Raw genomic sequence first — 17262 nt, forward strand, 5'->3', positions numbered from 1 at the left:
TTGGTATATAACATAATATCAAGGCTATCGTTATTGATTGGACTTTAAATCAATATGAAGCTCTTTGTTGCTGAGCCACATTGACCTCTTTTCTCTTTTCTCCATCCTGTCAATTTCTTTTATCCCCTGCTCTCACATCGTCAATAGTAAGGGCCTCAGATGTACCTTGTTACCCGTATGCTCTCTGTGGCGCTAAACATAGACTTGCAAGTCCATCTGAGAATCAAGTGAGACATAAATGAGTCAAGGATGGAGATACTTTGCACCCTTCACTTCTCCCTGGATAAGAGGTTTAGTTAAATAGATAAAACTTTAATGCATCATTAAATGTGAAATATTTCTCTGCCAGAAAACAACTGGCTGCCAGATCTAAATTTGGGATTAAAAGTGATAGCCCCATTCGGTCAGTAATTATTGCACACCAGACCTACATAAATATTGTGACATCAATTCTCTTCTTTTTGGCTCCACACCACTACAATGGATTTGAAATGAAACAAACAATATGTGCGTTAACTGCAAATCTTCAGCTTTCATTTTTAGGGTATTTACATCCAAATCAAGTGAATGGTGTAGGAATTACAACACTTTCTATATGTGCCTCCCACTTTTTAGGGGACCAAAAGTAATGGTACAAACTAAACGATCATAAATCAAACTTTCATTGTGATTTGCAGTCAATTACAGCCTAAAGTCTGGAAGGCATAGACATCACCAGACGCTGGGTTTCATCCCTGGTGATGCTCTGCTAGGCCTCTACTGCAACGGTCTTCAGTTCCTTCTTGTTCTTGGGGCATTTTACCTTCAGTTTGGTCTTCAGCAAGTGAAATGCATGATCAATCAGATTCAGGTCAGGTGATTGACTTGGCCATAACATTCCACTTATTTGCCTTAAAAAAAACTCTTTTGTTGCTTTTGCACTATGCTTCAAGAAACCGCGCCACATCATCAATAAATACAAGGGAACCAGTTCCATCGGCAGCCATACATGCCCACACCATGACACTACCACTACCATGCTTCACTGATGAAGTATGTGGTATGTTTTGGATCATGAGCAGTTCCTTTCCTTCTCCACACTCTGCTCTTACCATCACTGTGGTACCTACTGGAGAGTGTTTTTGATCTGTCCAACTGATGTGAAGGGGTTTTTCTTCATCAGGTAAATAATTCTTCTGTCATCCACCACAGTGGTTTTCCAGGTCTTTTGGTGTTGCTGAGTTCAGCGGTGCATTCTTTCTTTTTAAGAATGTTCCGAACAGTTGATTTGGCCACACCTTATGTTTTTGCTATTTCTCTGATGTTTTTTTTTTTCAGCCTAATGATGGCTTTCTCCACTGACAGTGACAGCTCCTTGGATCTCATATTGAGAGTTAACAGCAACACATTCCAAATGCAAATGCCACTCGTAGAATCAATTCCAGAACTTTAACCTGCTTAATTGAAGATGACATAACGAGGGAGTAGCCCACACATGTCCATGAAATAGCTTTTCAGTCAATTGTCCCATTACTATTGGTCCCCTATAAAGTGGGAGGCACATAATAAAGTGTTGTAATTCCTACAATGTTCACTGGATTATACCGGATATAATAATAAAAAGCAGTATGTAGTGTAATGTGAGCTCTGCCTTCACAGGTGTTGGTGTGTAAATCCTTGAAGGGCACCAGCAGCAGACTGGCTGAACTTGGCTGGCTACACAACAAAGTCAGGAAGTACACGGATGCGAGAAGTTTAGACCGGGCCTTTGGGTTGGTTGGACAGGTGATTTTCCTCTTGCCAAATATATATTATTGTTGCCTTTGGATGTGTTCATTTTTTTCAATCTATACCTCTACTAATAAGCATTATAATTTACATCTGTCCTTAGAGCTTCTGTGCTTCACTCCACCAGGAACTAAAGGAGTACTACAGACTGTTGTCTGTCCTCCACTCTCAGGTAACAGCCTGTCATCTAGATCTCAAATTTGTTTACTCTGGTGAACCCTGCCGAGTCTACCAGACTCTGTAGACACGTCTGGCAAGGACACTGTGTTTGACAACCTCAGAATCTGCTAAAAAAAGTTTTAAGTTTATGAATATAAAAAAAAAATCCAACGCACTTGAACGTTTTTGAGAATTGCCCTCAATAGAGCACAATCACTTGGCCAGATGCAGAGCATACTGAAAATCAATACGTTTTATTTAAACTTTATTTAAGCTGTCTCTGCACATTTGGTCCTTGATTTTGAGGGAATAGGTCCTGCAAAGTTCTTGACTTTGATGTCAACCAAGGTGTGGGTGCCCTGCAATCACAACCCCCAGCCCGCTAGAGGTGGGCTCAATGTGATGACGACAATTACTAGATTGTCATCCCACTAAGAAAACTACAACAAGCACGTTTGTTGTTCATTGGTCTGATTGGTTTTAGCTATATTCAATTGCGTACAGATACAGCTTTTTGATCTACATCTCGTGGTCTTGCTCTTGAAAGTAAATTGAATAGAATTAGTAATTTGTGATGGTGAATCCATCCTTATTACACACCAGTAGTGAACACACACACAAGCCGGGCACAGGAGCAGTTCGTAGCACTTATCTGCGCACAGGGAGTAATGGGGGATTGGGTGCCTTGCTCAATGGCACCCAATCGCCAGCAATCTTTTCGTACTCACAGCACAAGGAGTCCCATGCCCATACACATCCAATTAAATGTCTTCATCTCCGACACAGTCACGTGTGACCGTCTTTGCTCTTGATGGAGTTTGTTGAACCTGGTCACTTAATGGTAGAAATGTGGCAATACTTTCTCGGCCTAAATGGGTTAACAGATTTTCATTGGTCAAATCATGATTTTTCACTTAATACACAACATTCTGAAGGTGGTCTCACACACTTTGCACGCCGTGCACGTCACCCAGGTTTTGCCACCCTGGTCTAAAAAAAAAACCAGGGAAAACACGGCCTTCTGGTTATGAGCCCAGTTCCTTTCCTCTAAACCTTTTCCAGACTCTGGCCTTAGCCAGGCTATAATTTTGTAGAAATTCTTACCTGTCCCCTGCTTTCTACCATTACCAACAAAGAAAGTTCAAATAATATAATTATGGTAACTTTTATAAAAAAGCTAAATATCATCCTAAGAAGATGCCTTGAGATGCCACTCTTATGTCATTTTCTGCTTGTTACTGTGTCTGTGTGTTGTAGCTACAGGTAGAGGACGACCAAGGTGTGACCGTGTGCACAGAAAGCAGCCTGACTCTCAGGAGGCTGCTGGTTTGGATGTATGACCCCAAAGTCCGGCTGAAAACGTTGGCTGCGCTTGTTGACTTCTGCCAAGGTGTGTTGTACTGCTGTAGAGCTGTAGAGCTGTTTCCATCATGGCACGGTTAAGTCTGGTATGGTAAGTCTTGGAATGGTAATATCCTGGATCAGACTTTCGACTAAGAACAGTAATACTTTGTAGGCGGGGTGTGGGCTGTAACATACATAGTGTATGACAAGTGACGACATGAAAACGGAAAAAAAGCAGCACTCAATCCGCTGACCTCCGTACTCTGGTATCCCAAGGGAACAGTGCCAGAAAATGGAAAGCTTATTTATTGTTGTTACTATTCCTAATGGAAACACAAAAAATGGTACTGTACCAAACCAAATCACACCACTCTATGGAAAAACAGCATTGGCGGATGGTGTGTTATTGTGTGGAGATGATTAAGGGTTAACACTAATGCACAGTGTGATGTGTATTAATGTGGATTTTTTTAGGTCGAAAGGGAGGCGAGTTGGCCTCAGCTGTCCATGCGTATGGGAAAACGGGAGACCCACAGATGAGAGCTCTGGTTCAACACATTCTCAGTCTGGTGTCACACCCCATCCTCAACTTCCTCTACAGGTGGATCTATGACGGAGAGCTAGAAGATACCTACCACGAGGTACTAACCTCTATCTGGTATTTTCAGTCTTTGTGTGTTCAGGAAAACATGGGATGATAGGGTGATATTGTAGTATTTTTTCACTTACCAAGGCTTTGGAAACCAGTGAAGTCTCCGGAGGCAGTGATGAGTTGATTGAAGAATTTATTAAAGACAACTTGCTTCTGAGGCAACATCAGCCATGAGTGCACCCGTATGCTTCCTCATATTCTGACACGCAAGAATTTATTTATATTATATTTATATTTCATTAGAACCTGAATGACACAAACTGTCTCTGGAATGATCTGCTCCGGGCTCCACCAAATCATCTCCCTTCAAATAGAGATTAGGATCAACAGGTTTCTAGTGTGAAACAACATGTAACTAATGTAACCTTTAAACTTAAAGTTAGCTGTATGATTTTATCAGTATTTAATTTGAGAGATATAGCAGGTGATTGGAAATTTCCCCTCGTAGACATGTTTTGATTGTCTTTACTAAAATTCTAAAATTTATAATTACTGTAATAACTGAAAATCAGCTTGAAACACTTTTAAACACGCATGAAGCTACACAGCATTTTAAAGATGCAAATACCTTATCACATTATGCAAAAGAAAGACCTTCCCAACACTCTACTTTTGCTTTAACTGCACACTTTCAGCTTTAATTTGAGGGTATTTACATCTACATTTACATTTACAACGGTGTAGGAATTTCAATACTTTCTATGTGCCTCTTACTTTTTAGGGGACCAAAAGTAATGGGACAATTGAGTGAAAAGCTATTTCATGGACAGTTGTGGGCTCTTTCCTCATTATGTCATCTTCAATTAAGCAGGTAAAAGTTCTGGAGTTGATTCCTGGAGTGACATTTACATTTGGATTATGCTGCTCTCAATATGAAATCCTAGGAGCTCTCACTGTCAGTGAAGCAAGCGATCCTTCGGCTGAAAAATCAAAACAAACCCATCATAGAAATAGCAAAAAGCATTAGATGTGGCCAACTGTTTGGAACATTCTTAAAAACAGAATGCACCGTGAGCTCAGCAACAGAAAAAGACCTAAAAATTATTTCCCTGGTGAAGAAAAAACACTTCACAACAGTTGGCCAGATCAAAAACACTCTCCAGGAGGTAAGTGTATGCGTTTCAAAGTCAACAATGAAAAGAAGACTTCGCCAGAGTGAATACAGAGGGTTCACTAGTGGTGGGCGGATCGATCCAAAAATATCGATATTAAGGGCCAATTCCAAATCCTATCTTAACCCTCAATCTTAACCCTCAAGCTCAACCCTCAAAAAGTGTTGAGGGTTATTTTGTCACTTAGAAATGGGAAACCCCTTAAATGCAGATACGTCTTCAGACTGCGGGGGGCAAAATAACGCGAAAGCTACGTCCAGTCTGTCAACTCCAAAAAAGAAGAACACATTTACGTCACGATTATTTATTTATTATTTTAAATCAGTCAAGTTATTAGGTTGTCAGTTAGTTATAAGATGATACTCATACAAATACCACAACCACGGACATATTCAGCTGACAGTTACCGCACACCACGGCTTATTGAAGGGTAAACGATAGCAAACGATCGCGTGTGCGCACCGGCCGGCTATTGACAAAAGATCGTAAAATAAAAATAAATGTTACGCAACAATGACGTCAGTAATCCATAATATGGGCCTAAACTAAGATAATACAATTGTTTTCATAATTTTTATATCTCTATTAACAAAGAAAATATTTAATTTGTATCGCACTCGCTTCGCTGCTTTCAACGGCATCTTTCTTTTGCGAAAACATGCAATGCATTCTGGGTAGCCCTTGCTCCCAAGGGTGGTCTCGGAAAATCTCAATATTGAGGGCGATACAGCCCTTAAACTTGCCCCTCAACTTATTTTTTCTGAGAATTTCTGTCCACGCTGCTGTGGAGGCGACCTGTCTGTCTGTTTCTGTGTCAGTGTCGCTACACAGCGCGGAGCACAGCCAGGCAGGCACATTCTGCTCCCCCCCCCCCCCTTGTGCTTTATTGTCACGTGACCCAGGTAAAAAAGCAAGAAGTGCTGCTGGCCAGTGGCCACTACTCACACATATGATGAGAGACCAATCGGAGGAATGACAGACACTAGAAAGAGGAGCGCTGTGTGGCTTTATTTTAGTCACAAATGAAACAACAGCAAAGTGTGTAGTTTGTAAAACTAATTTACACAAACACATGAAAAACCACGGCAAGGAAAATGCCGAGCTTCAAAGACAGAGAGAGGAGGAGAGAACAGACATTCCCACACCACTGACCCAGAGGCAGCTGTCATTAACAGAGGCATTTCAGTTTGGCAGAGAATATCCAGTTATATAATAGTGGTGAAAATAATATTTTGGCCAACATTGGATAATACATATTTTTAAGTGATCACCTTTTGTCTCTTCTAACAATGAACATGTGAACAGCTTTGTTTCTAACAGGACTCCGATGATTTCATTAAATTCGTCTGGAGTCTCTCCCTTCCTCCTTCTTTTACAATTGATAGTAGTCGTTGTCTCCCTTTGTATTCTAGAGACTCACTCTTACAGCAGAAGGCAAAGGGCAGATCATAGGCAACCCAAAGTTGAACAGTATTGGTACAACCAACTTGTTCGACGAGACATGATTTCTTACACAACCAAAGAGTTTTTTAAGGCAAATAAGTAGAATGTTATGGCCAAGTCAATCACCTGACCTGAATCCGATTTGAGCATGCGTTTCACTTGCTGAAGACCAAACTGCAGGGAAAATTCCCCAAGAACAAGCAGGAACTGAAGACCGTTGCAGGAGGCCTGGCAGAGCATCACCAGGGATGAAACCCAGCGTTGACTGCAAATCACAATGAATGTTTGATTTATGATTGTTTAGTTTGTCCCATTACTTTTGGTACATATCGAAAGTGTTGTAATTCCTACACCATTCACTTGATTGTGAAGTAAATACCTTCAAATTAAAGCTGAAAGTGTGCAGTAAAAGCACATCTTGTATGTTTCATTTCAATCCATTGTAGTGGTGCATAGAGACAAAAAGAAGATAGTTGTGTCGATGTGCCAATATTTATGGACCTGACTGTATATATTGATGCAGATCATTAACACACAGCCTTCAGCACAGTCAGTGGAAGCTTGTGCAATGGCCTCTGCAGTAAATGCACAATCTAAGTGAAATTGGCAGTGGATAGAAATATTTTCATGGGTGGTGCAGTTTGTCCATCAAACTTTCTCTTAAAGTTGTTGTCATTGTGTAGCCCTGAACTTTAATTCCTGTCGTTCAAATTGAGGGCCTCCTATGGACAGTGTAATGTCAATCATTAATGTAATTAGCTATCATTAGAATAAGCTTTCCACTGTTTATTGAACTATGTCTCCTATACATTTGTTTTTGTGTGCAGTTCTTTGTAGCTTCAGATCCCAATGTGAAGACTGATAGACTGTGGCACGACAAGTACTCCCTCAGAAAGTCTATGATCCCCTCATTCATCACCATGGACCAGGCCCGTAAGGTAAAACCACAAGGGCTTTTAGGATTCATAGATTATTAATCTTTTAGAAATTAATTGTCAATTATTTTGATATTTGATTAATTGATTTGAGTGTTTTTTGGGGTACTTTATAATTAAAACATGTTCTCTAAGTTTTCAGAGTCTTAAATGCGTTTCTTTGCTCCACATAAATAATTAAAATTGTATACATTTATGTGTGGAGAAAGTTTGAGAACATCATGATTTCCACATTTGGGAAACAACGTTTTCTGACATTTTGTGGTTGGAATGGCACAATATCACTTTTTCGTTTCCAATACAGATACCAGTATCACAAACTCAAGGAATTAGCAATACCAATAATAATTTGATACAGTCATTTTAGACCTTTTCATCTATGAAGCTGTTAACAATACATTTGTGCTGATGCAATTGCCACCTACAGCCATTTAAAGTTATTAATTTCATTTTCAACTTCCTCGTGGTGGTGTCGTGGTTAGGGCCGTTACCTGGAAACATAGTCAGTCAACCCAGTCAGAACAAAGGCCTTTCTGCATGGAGTTTGCATGTTCTCCCCTCCGTGTGGATTTTCTCTGGGTTCTGTGACTTCCTCCCCCAGTCCAAAAAGGCCAGCAGCCCCGCTGAATGAAGAAATAACAGCTCATAACAGGATTCTTTGATGACCTTTGATGATTTTCTTTTCTTTTTTTAAAATAACTTTTTTTTACAGTTTTGTTTTGTGAGAGCATTATAATATAGTGCTTACTTTCACTAATAAAACATAAAATGGTACTTCTGCCACTCACAATTGGATTTTCTTTTTTAAAACACAAAATACAGATAGTCAAATTAAATTAGAACAAAATTAGTAAAAGATACATGTATATAAAAGAGCAAATAAAGAAAAGTGTACCAGGGAGTTTTGAAATAAAATAATTGATACAAACTAGTCTTTAGTCCATACAAACATTGAAAATAAAGCATAAAAACAGCATTACAGGCTCATCCATTCAGTACTTCAGTCTGTTCAAAATTAAAGGTGCCCTTTGTAAGAATGTGGCCAAAAACAGTTACTACATTCAAATTCAAAATACCGAGGTCTTTTAGGTTTCGTTTTTTGACGTATCTGCCAACCCATAGTTGTTTGGCAGCCGAGAGTCTACTGACTGCAATGATTGGTAGACGGTGGAAGGTGGCGCCACATGCCAAAACATGATTTCAAAACATAAACATGATTTGCAGTCTGCAAATTTTTTTTTTTAATGCAAATATTTTGGCTGTACTGTTGTTGTTGGTGAGTTCAGTATGTTATATGAACATTATTCCTGAGTCTAGTAGGAGGATTTTATGGCCAGTTGCTTTAGATTTATTACATAATACACCTTTAACATATCTTACCCATTTGGCCCACAGTTTGATAAATGTTTTTCTGAAGGTGAAGGGAGAAGGTAATCTGTTCCATGAGGTAAATGTCTATTTGCTATGCCTATCCACTCCTGTATTGTGGGTGGATCAGGGAGAAGCCAATGCCTTGTCACTGCTGTTTTTTTTTTTTACCAGCAATTATCAAAACACCAAATAAATATTCATCAGCTTGCCTGGCCTTTGAATCCGAATTTCCTAAAAATAATGTGGAAAACTGCATAGGTAAATTAATATTAATTAATATTTTTCAAAGTTTTTAAATTGTAAGAGAGTAGTATGTTGTTATTCCTTTCAAAATCCATGATTTAAATCATCCCTTATCTGTTTTGTGAGGCCTAAACTCCAGATAATAGGCGCACCATTGGATTATCTGCAATTTATTATTACTTAATATTATATCTCATATTCCAGATTTTTAGCTGCACTTTGATCCATGGGTTCTGTACTTCAAATCTTGTCTACAAATCTTCCCAGATGTTTGTGCAGTAGTACTGCCTGTATTGGGGAGTCGATCAGAGTGGAGAGTTCGATATCTTTCCATCTGGCTTGAAAGGATGGGTTACACAAATCCACTTCAGAAAATTGTTTTGAGGAAATTCCTACAGGGAGTGCCTGGAATAAGAAGAGATATCGTGGAAGGATATTCATTCTTACAGAATCAATTCTGTGACTGAGACCAAGGAAAGAAATTGAGTTCCACCCTTTTTTTATGGACCAAACAAGTACTTGGTTAATGGAGAAAATAATTAGCAGATTAATTGAAAAATCAAAGCATCCCCAATTCATTATCATAAATTTGAGGTACTGACTTAACCTTGATGTGTGTATGCCTTACATCATCTCCTGCCATCTGCTCTTTATCATCTCTCTCATCTAGGTACTGCTGATCGGAAAATCCATTAACTTCCTGCACCAGGTCTGTCATGACAGAACGCCCCCAGGCAAAATCACGTCAGCATCCAAGTCCACGGACACACCTAAAGATGGTTAGTGCATCGACTTCTCTGTCACAGTCACACTCACACTCTCTGTCTCGCAATGCTATCATCCAAATGATATGTTTCTGATCTAACCAAAACAAAAAAAAATAAATTGTCTCATGTTAAAGTGAGCTTTAGCAGGGTAATGATTTCACTAATTATTAACAAGAAGCCACTTCTGCTTGTCCTCATCATATAGATATTGATGCCTTGATGTAGGCCAGTGGACTGGCAGTGATCGATGCTATTACCGTTCAGTAGCCTTGTCCTCCTCCTACTTTTCGCCATGAAGGAAGTTATACTTAGCCGTACACTATTGATTCAGTTCAGAACTCAGCTTTTCCTGTATTTATTGAAGGGCAGCTTTACTAGGCCACAAGGTGAACCCTGTTATCGTTTCATCCCGCTACACAAGCGTGGAACTACATAATGTTTAGTTCATAAAAGAGTCATGATTATCCACCAAGAGAGTTATTTGCTAAATTTCCAGACGATTCTTCTAGCGACGTTGTTTTTTGCTGGACTAGTCCCTTCACAGCGTAATAAGATATTGGGCAAAAGCAGTGCCACGGTTCGTCACATGATCGTTCTACACCAAATGGGTGGCTGCATTTTGTCGGTGGTGGTAAAGGTTGAAGCAAAGACTAAGTAGAAATGGCTGCTCCCCCAGCTGTACTCCAGGGGAAGAGATCTGATCCTCAACAACCTCTGTGTTGTGGCACAGGCTACATGTAATAGTTCCACCACCGGGTCAGAGATTGCCGTTGGACTTTTTATGGTCAGGTCATCATTGGCTGTGGGTGGCTGTGCTGTCCTCCCCAGATTACAGGCTGGTCAGAAACTGCTGTAAGGCTACCATCTCTATGGCTGCATTTTGTGTAGAACAATCACGTGACGAGCCATGGCACTACTTTTGCCCAAGATCTTATTATGCATTGAAGGGACAAGTTCAGCAAAAAACAATGTCGCTAGAAGAATCGTCTGGAAATTTAGCAAAGTACTTTTTCTTGGTGGATAAGAATGACTCATTCTTTTTTATGAACTAACGCTGAATGCCATCTGACCTCCTAACCCCAAGCCGCTTTTCAATTAGGGACGTGGCCAATCCGATCCAGTATCGATCTTGGGTTTCCGATACAGACATAACTTACCAATTGGAAATTTTCGATCCGTGCTTTAATGTTGTCTGCTGAAATGTGAAAAATGTGGAATGGATTTCCCGAACGGAGGCGTTCATCATTACTCTGCTTCTCAGAAAGTTGCTAGATTTGTCACTGTTTTTTAAAAAAAAAAAAAAAACGCCAGGGGTCTGTAAAATCACTTTAAGGTCGTACATACTTGCCTTTATAAAGGAGTTAAAGTAAAGTAGTAAAGCCTAGCGGTTTGAGCTTGAATCGTTCCAGTCGTAATTTTATCTCCAGCAACCAGGTGGTGCTGTTTTTTTAAATTGAATAATTGCATATAAACTTCTTCAGGGTTGGACTGTCATCAATCCAAGGAAGTTTGGTTCAGATTGGAACAGGATTTGCAAAGTTATAAGTTTGTTTTTTTGTTGCACAGTAAATAGCATAGTCTGCTGTGAAAGAAATTTCATTGGAGTCATCGGTGTTGGTTAAATCGTGTCTTTACTTCATGCATGAAGGAGAGAATCTGTCACCAAAGCTGGTCTAAATGTTCTCTCAAGTTGCTTCAGAAAGCTCAAACATATATACAGTCACATCAAAGCAAGTTACAACAAGACAACCCACTTTCTTTATGACCCACACATGTCATCCTGTGCCCCTCATGCCGACCCCTGCTTTTACAATCCATCATTTGTTCACAGCTTGACTTTTGGTTAATTGTTATCTTTAACAACATGGAGAAAGCCTTACACTAAAACCATCCACGAGAACAGGAACACAATTTATTTCCCACATTCCTCTCTTTTGACACACAGTGTCAACATCATTTATTTGGGAAATCACATGGTTTTATCAACTAATTATGTACTGCAATCATATTGGTATAAGTTAACTTTTTTCCAAGTCTCAGAATACAGAATGCAACAAAAGAAAAATAAAACAACAACATAAAAACAAAACATTTTTTCCAATCAGTTTGTTCAAAAAGTTGTTCTGACTAATTTCTCTGTGGTTGTGAATTGTTTATCCACGCCTTCTGGGATCTCCTGGTCCTGCATGAGTGACACACCCATGCCACTTCTGTGTCTTTGTTCTCCCTCAATGTTAACAGTCTTTCTTCATTCCTCGGTGGAGGAATAGGTGTCAAAGTATCAGTTGAGCAGTCTGAAGTGTTTGTGTTTGTTTAGAGTCCAAATCTATCTGATTTCGTTCAGAACGTGCAGAACGTGTGTCCAGACATTCACTATGGTCCCAGTTTCCCATCTGACACATGTAACCATGACACGAACGAGCAGGTCATCGTATGCCTCATTGTCTGCGTCAATGTCAGAATGAGCTGTGAAAACAGAGTCCATATGTGTACAGTAGTCAGCTGCTAACTCACCCTCCTTTAGTGTTGTGTTGTGAATCTCAGTCCAACACACTCTTAAGCCCAATTTATACTCCTGCGTAAAGTGCTCTGCGTAGCTACGCAGAGTCCTCTGCGTCGACGCAGAACCTGTCGAAGAGCCTCTGCGTCGTCTCCGGGTGCACGGAATATTTTTTAAGTGTCCGTCACTCCGTCAAGGGACTACGGAGACGGCAAGAGCTGCGATTGGTCCTCAGGACAGGCCGAGCTAAGCTGCTCTGTGCCGGCTCTCAGTGCGCTCCGGGCGTCCTGACAGAGGCGGAGCTGATCCCCGCCGATAACGCCGCTGCCGAACTATAAATACGTCATATCTTAACACACACAGCACATGTTTAGACTCTAAATGGCCAATTTCTCGCCTCAAATTATCTTAAAACTGCGTTCCGTGACACAGAAAAGTGAGAAACGGCCACTTTTTCAACAACAACAGTCTTTCTCTATCTTTCTTTCTCGGACGCCATTGCTCACTGTAGCCAGAAGCACAACAACCTTGCGCAGCGACCCCTACTGATCGGGCGGGAAATTGCAGCGAGTGTCCGTCACCACGACGCAGAAGTATAAATGCTCGAGGCGTCTCCGTGGTGACGCAGACGGATAACGCATACGCAGTCGGAGAAGTATAATGTGGCCTTTAAGGTGAAAACATCAAGCACATCTTCAGCCAGGCTGGCCATCATGTTGTTGAACCGCACTGATCCAACAGCTGGGGATGTCGACCAGTTGGCCGGTCAGATGTTGGCCCATCTGAGTTTTAAACACCTACAACACACAGCTTCTACCTCCTGTAGAGTTGGATTGTCATTTAGCTGTAGTTGATTGTCCTGCTGTGGGTGTCTGAGGGAGGAGGGGTGCAGTGCAGACTTGGGGACAGCACATGGAGGAGGCAGATTCAAACCTAAACACACTTTGGACAACTTTCAGCACAAACACATAGTCTTCAAGACACTCTTCAAATTACTCACACAGACACTCAAAGTTATTTTTGCAGAATTTTTCCTTGTTCGTCAGTCAGGTCTGTTAGTTGAGTCAGTGATTGGATCAGCGTCGTCAGTCACCTAGATTTTGTGTTCAGATGTTTCTTCACACAGTTAACTTCACTTATTCTAGATTACCTTATTTTTAATTAATTATTTTAACCCTATAGTGACTGGAATATATTTCAGATTTATATGTTAGTTTATAACCACTTGAATCATTTTCACATCACAACAACATCCTTCAGCACACTTCCTTTCCTATATGAGACAAAACCATTTGTTTTTACACAAAATCATGTCACATTCATCTTAAAAATTAATATTATCATTTATCAACTGGGCCTCTCAAAGCACTCTTGAACAGCTTCAAGTCTCCCATTCACCCATTCACATTCATGCTCTACATATCACACTCTCATCAGGAGCTGTTAATGACTCAGTGTCTTGATCAGGGACACTTCGTCATAAACAATTATCCTTTCATTAACCATCACATGCATCATTTAAAACACAGGAACAAATTAAGCTGAGCTAACTCAGCCCCAGCCACACATCATCATCTTCATGGTGACAAGAAATATATAGTTCTTATAACAAAATACAGAGTTCCTATCATTTATTTATTTAATTAATTAATTTATTGTTACTGTTGTTTTTATTGTTTATTTTTTAAATATATATATATTTCAAACATTTTAAACAAACCTCAATTTCAACACATTTCCCTTTTTACTACTTTCCTCAAACTTCCATTACCTTACTTTTCTTATTCTGAAAGCCCCCTTCTTTCTGCCTCTCTTTCACTGAGTTCAGCCTGTAGACTCTCCTCACAGAAGCAGCTCTTCTTGTTCAGCACAAGAAATCAGCTCTTAGAAACAGTTCATTCACCATTTTACTCCAACACCATCAACTTCTATCATTTAATACCAGTCTTTTCAACATACAAAAAACCTTCAAAGCACTTGATTACCATCCTCAATCCAAAACAAACTAACATCTCCTTTTCTCCTGTAACTTCACACAACTTCACACTTACGCTCTCTGCCCTTTTTTTTTTTTTTTTTTAAACACAACATAACATCTGCCTGCAGCAGATCAAACATTGAATAAACCATGCTCTTGACATGGTCTATCTTTTTGTTATAGAGGCATTTCCTCTCTCTTTTTCCCCAAACAGTTAACAGTCATTCTGGCTCCACAGCTTGCAATGACCCCATACAAAAAACACAACTTTTCCTCCTCACACAAGCTCTGCAGACTGAGCTCAGGTCAACACAAAACAACACAAGCCAGCCACAGACATGAAAACATCATAGAACAAAACAGAACAACACAAAACAACACAAAACAACACTTAGGCCAAATTTGAAATGGTTTCCAATCTCAATTAAAAAATTTTTTTTTTTTAAAGTCGACTTCCAAAAACAATATACCTGCTCGGTCTTGAAGCCAAACGAGGTGGTATTTTGCAACCCCCCAAAACTAATTCTCCGATGATTCGGCCCTCACGAGACAGTCATTGCCTTCAGTTAATTTAGGATTGATCCATTTATATACCCTTTTGTTTTCTACTAAATTTATTTATTTTTTCTTCAGAGCTTCAAAACTACAAAGCAATTAAAGAATATCTTGACAGCAACCACACAGGAATTACCACTGTCTACCTAGGTTTCACTCATGTGCACTAGTCTCCAACACCACACAGGAATTACATGAGACGGTCCCGATTACCACAAAGGAATTACACCGGACCAAATATTCATACCACAAAGGAATTATAGAATATATCGACATTCAAACCACAAAGGAATTATAGAATATCGGGACAGCTACCACAAAGGAATTACAACTGTCCACCTATAGGTTTTATCCAAGATTTAAAAAACACCGTACTCACTTTTAAATAGATGGAGCGTCCACTGGTCAGTACCTGTTTCTGACTTCAGGCGGAATTCCTCCTCCTTGGTGGAGTGGAAATGTTCCTTACCGGTAATAACCTTCAGTCAGAACTCAGAGCCTGAGCAGTGGAACGTCCATCCCATCCTCGTCGCCAAAATGTGAAAGAAATTTCATTGGAGTCATCGGTGTTGGTTAAATCGTGTCTTTACTTCATGCATGAAGGAGAGAATCTGTCACCGAAGCTGGTCTAAATGTTCTCTCAAGTTGCTTCAGAAAGCTCAAACATATATACAGTCACATCAAAGCAAGTTACAACAAGACAACCCACTTTCTTTATGACCCACACATGTCATCCTGTGCCCCTCATGCCGACCCCTGCTTTTACAATCCATCATTTGTTCACAGCTTGACTTTTGGTTAATTGTTATCTTTAACAACATGGAGAAAGCCTTACACTAAAACCATCCACGAGAACAGGAACACAATTTATTTCCCACACTGCCCTCATCAGGGGGCCTTGTTTAAGAAATTGAATATTTTCGTATAGACGTCTCCAGGGCATCAATCCAAGGAAGGACATTTAACCCTCCATTGCAAAGTTACAAGAGTTTCGTTGTTATAACAGTCTGTTTTTTGTCGCAAAAATCTGACTTTGCATCCTAACCATTGGAACAGCGTTGAACAATGCGTTATCTTATTCAATATGCATCATCTACCATCTGTTTTGAGTGTTTTCACCAATTTTGAGTTGGATATGATAATATCTGTAAAAGATCAACTTTTTTTCTCACACTGTGTTTGGAGATTGAACACCCGCAGTTCGTCTGTGACTCCTTTTGTATGTGTGCATGTGCGAGCGACTCTTCATCCGCAGTATATAAAGTTAGATCGATCTCAGTCGTCCTGCAGAATTGTGCATTCTCATAGTAGTTAGGTTTATGACAGAAAGTTGCTAGAGTTGGATATGATAATATCTGTAAAAGAAATTCCCAAAATTGCAAAGAAACTGTTTATTTTTACTTGTATTAAACTTGTATATTTTCTGTCACCACCAGGAGGCGATGTTTTTAAATGTGACCATTTTTGCATAGACTTCTCAATCAATCATTCAATCTTTATTTGTATAGCCCACAGTTTACAAAACATAGTTTGTCTCACAGGACTTCACAGGGTTGGTAACATCCTCTGTCCTTAGACCTTCGACCAGGGTAAGGAAAAACTACCAGGAAAAAAACCCTTGTAACAGGGAAAAGGGTAGAAACCTAAGGGAGAACCACAGGTGAGGGATCCACTCCCTGGACGGACAGACGTGCAGTAGATGTTACCCAAAACATACATACATAATGACAAGAATAAAAAGTGAAAAGTCTTTAGATGCCAGGATCCATCTGGATCACTGGGTTTGTCACGCCTGTAGCGAAGGCTGTTGTGGTCAGAGACTTGGGGATAACAGAGTCCTCTTTCCTGTACTGACCTCATGCCGTTCACTGGTGTCAGCAGAACTGTAAGAGATTAAAAATCAGTTAGAGATGTGCTACATGTGGATTTACATCTCATGGGGGGACATGGGGTAAGTGGTGAGGGTTGAGAAATCGAGGACGGGGTAGAGAAAGTGCGGCTCGTGCAAAGTCTGTGTGCTCATTCTAAGTGCATGATGGGAAATTCCCCCAGCAGTCTAAGCCTATGGCAGCATAAGATAGGCCAGGGTTCACCAACCTTTTTGAGACAGAGAGCTACCTTAAGGGTAAAAAATAATATGGAGGGCTACCATATAATATTTTTTTGTTTGTTTACCATTTAAATGATTAATATTATGCATTCAACTGCATACACATTCATTCCAGTGCTTACTCCTAACGATTACCAGTTTTTATAAACAATATCAAAGATATTTTACTGAGCGATCATACGGATACATGCAAGTGAGGTGAAGTGAAGTGAGCCCGCGGGCACCGTATTGGCTGCCCGCGGGCTACCAGGTGCCCGCGGGCACCACGTTGGTGACCCCTGAGATAGGCTATTCTAATCAGGACATACCTGATCTAGCTTCGACTA

At 40.1% G+C, this 17262-nt stretch overlaps 1 protein-coding gene across 2 annotated transcripts in view; it reads left to right on the forward strand.

The window, feature by feature from the left end:
• Nucleotides 1–17262, forward strand: part of tubgcp3 (tubulin gamma complex component 3) — a 73418-nt gene that overhangs the window by 35344 nt on the left and 20812 nt on the right. For both annotated transcript variants that reach the window (XM_083890021.1, XM_083890022.1), the window contains exons 8-13: nt 1639–1764; nt 1871–1939; nt 3184–3316; nt 3745–3911; nt 7305–7415; nt 9697–9805. In XM_083890021.1, coding sequence (XP_083746147.1) covers nt 1639–1764; nt 1871–1939; nt 3184–3316; nt 3745–3911; nt 7305–7415; nt 9697–9805 — 715 coding nt within the window. The remainder of the gene's footprint in view (nt 1–1638; nt 1765–1870; nt 1940–3183; nt 3317–3744; nt 3912–7304; nt 7416–9696; nt 9806–17262) is intronic.

Source organism: Microchirus variegatus (assembly GCF_963457635.1).
Source record: "Microchirus variegatus genome assembly, chromosome: 5".
Taxonomy (NCBI): Eukaryota; Metazoa; Chordata; class Actinopteri; order Pleuronectiformes; family Soleidae; genus Microchirus; species Microchirus variegatus.